A 2,009-nucleotide genomic window follows, 5' to 3' on the forward strand; every position below is an offset into this window, starting at 1 on the left:
TCAGCCCCCAAGACCTGACCTCGGATCAGCAGTGGATGATGGATGGATAGTTGATACCCATTGATTAGTTGCAGGAGTTTGGATTGAATGGCAACTAGACCAGTCACGCCAGGTGAAGAATCACAATCATTTGATTGTAATCCTTCAGCACGGTACTGGATAGAGCATTGGGAGCTTCCCTATGGAGATCCCTGGTATAAGGATATGTTCTTCACTACATAGTTAGTTTGTTCTAATCTTTTACGGCATAGTGTTGTGCTTCCTCAGTTTAGGAGGAACTTAATTGGATCTGGTTGAACCATTGTAAATGAATCGCTCCATAAATCAATACCTTGGTAAAATTAAAAGATTAAGTTGGAATTCCTCTACAGGATGGCTAAATTATTACATTTTTACAAGTTTCCCTACTGGACGAATAAAGGTTGATTTAATCTTCTATGCAGAGAAGAATATTACCACCTTTGATCAGATTGGGTGTTAAGGAGTTCATTTAAGTGTGTATGATACTCGTACCTTACAGTCTTTTGCTGGAAGGCCACGTGGTTAGAGGGTGACAACTATTTACCCAAGAGGTGATCAGATCACGACGGCTCATTACCACCGTTTGCTCAACTAAGTGTTGTTGACGATTGTTTCCGACCATTCGGTCAATCAACCGCGATGAGATCCGCTGACTCATGGACGGGCGGGTCCAAAATTTGGGTATTAATTGAGGTGGGTCTCTGAGCCCAACTCCACACTCGACCTGCAGGGACACCTCCACCCATCCATCCATCTCGCCCTTCAACTCCGCAGGTGAGACTTTTTTCTCCCCATGCTTGTCTTGACTTTATATTGTAACTTTGTTCTGTTGTGTTCAGCTCTCCTTCATCATGGTTGCACTGTGGGTCCATTCCGCTTCCCTTCTGGTCCTTCTTCTGGTCATCTCGTGCCCTGGTTCTGAGGCCAATCCGGCCCAGCACTTGTGTGGGTCTCACTTGGTGGAAGCCTTGAATCTGGTCTGCGGGGACAGAGGGTTTTACTATAACCCCAGGAGAGATGCTGAAAAAGCTTTAGGTAAGACTCGCCTAATCTAAAGAGTATTTTTTTTACCTACTTAAATCCATTATCTAGTCCAAAAAAACGTTTTCTTTAGTATATTCACTAATATTTTTTATGTCATTTTCCTGAAATGTATCTTTGTTTTGGGCATTTTGTAGCGGTTTTCTTCCAAGGAATCCTATGTTGGCACTTATTTTGTAATCTATTACATATTTAGTTTACTTTTTACCACTACAAAACTCAATTTACTCCTAGAATAGAATGAAAATAATATAGGTAAGTAAGTAAGTAATTTTTATTTGTATAGCGCTTTTCCAGACCAGGGTCACAAAGCGCTTAAACAATCAAAATAATATTCAATAAAGTGTATACTTTAAAGATCAAGATAAAACTGATAACACAACAGGAGTTAATAACCTAAAATATGGTTTAAAATGTGTATATAAATGAAGTTTACGAAGACAAAATTGTCTGCCTGTAAATGAAAGTTAAATTTTAACAGAAATAGAAATTGTCATTGAACTTTCTAACTCTTTCAATCTCCAAAATCAGGCGAAGGCGCCGCTGAAAACGAGATCGGCGAGTTGGGCTTCAAGGACAAGATGGAGGTGATGGTGAAGCGACAAATCGTGGACCAGTGCTGTAAGCGGCGCTGCACCATCTTCGATCTGGATAACTACTGCAACTAACCAGCTGCTTCTGAAGAGCGCCTCTCAGACAACTTCGCTTCTCCATCGTCTCTGCTTGCAGCGCAGACGTCAAACGTCCTTAATCGCTCTCTGTGAAACTATCATGACTTTTGTTCTGTTGTTTCACACAAATTAAAGTTATTATTATAAGACACTAAGGGAGTTTGTTGCCTTTCCTTTTGACCATCATCAGAAACAAGGTGTGATGTACAATGGAACTGAAATGTTATACTGCAGATGGTTTTCTCTCTTGAATATGTCCTTGGTTTATGACATCTT

General features: G+C 40.4%; 1 protein-coding gene across 1 annotated transcript; it reads left to right on the plus strand.

The window, feature by feature from the left end:
- The first annotated feature begins 872 nt into the window (after nt 1-872).
- Nucleotides 873-1,730, plus strand: LOC148066400 (insulin-like). Its single transcript, XM_087807317.1, has 2 exons — nt 873-1,056; nt 1,570-1,730. Exons 1-2 carry the CDS (start codon nt 873-875, stop codon nt 1,728-1,730), a joined length of 345 nt encoding a protein of 114 aa, XP_087663443.1.
- The last annotated feature ends 279 nt before the right edge of the window (nt 1,731-2,009 follow it).

The sequence above is a fragment of the Callionymus lyra genome, chromosome 14, assembly GCF_982586985.1.
Source record: "Callionymus lyra chromosome 14, fCalLyr1.hap1.1, whole genome shotgun sequence".
Classification (NCBI taxonomy): domain Eukaryota; kingdom Metazoa; phylum Chordata; class Actinopteri; order Syngnathiformes; family Callionymidae; genus Callionymus; species Callionymus lyra.

Coding starts and splice junctions, on each gene's coding strand:
- LOC148066400 (XM_087807317.1), top strand. CDS start 873: ATGGTTGCACTGTGGGTCCATTCCGCTTCCCTTCTGGTCCTTCTTCTG. Junction 1,057..1,569: donor AGATGCTGAAAAAGCTTTAG/GTAAGACTCGCC, acceptor ATTGAACTTTCT/AACTCTTTCAATCTCCAAAA.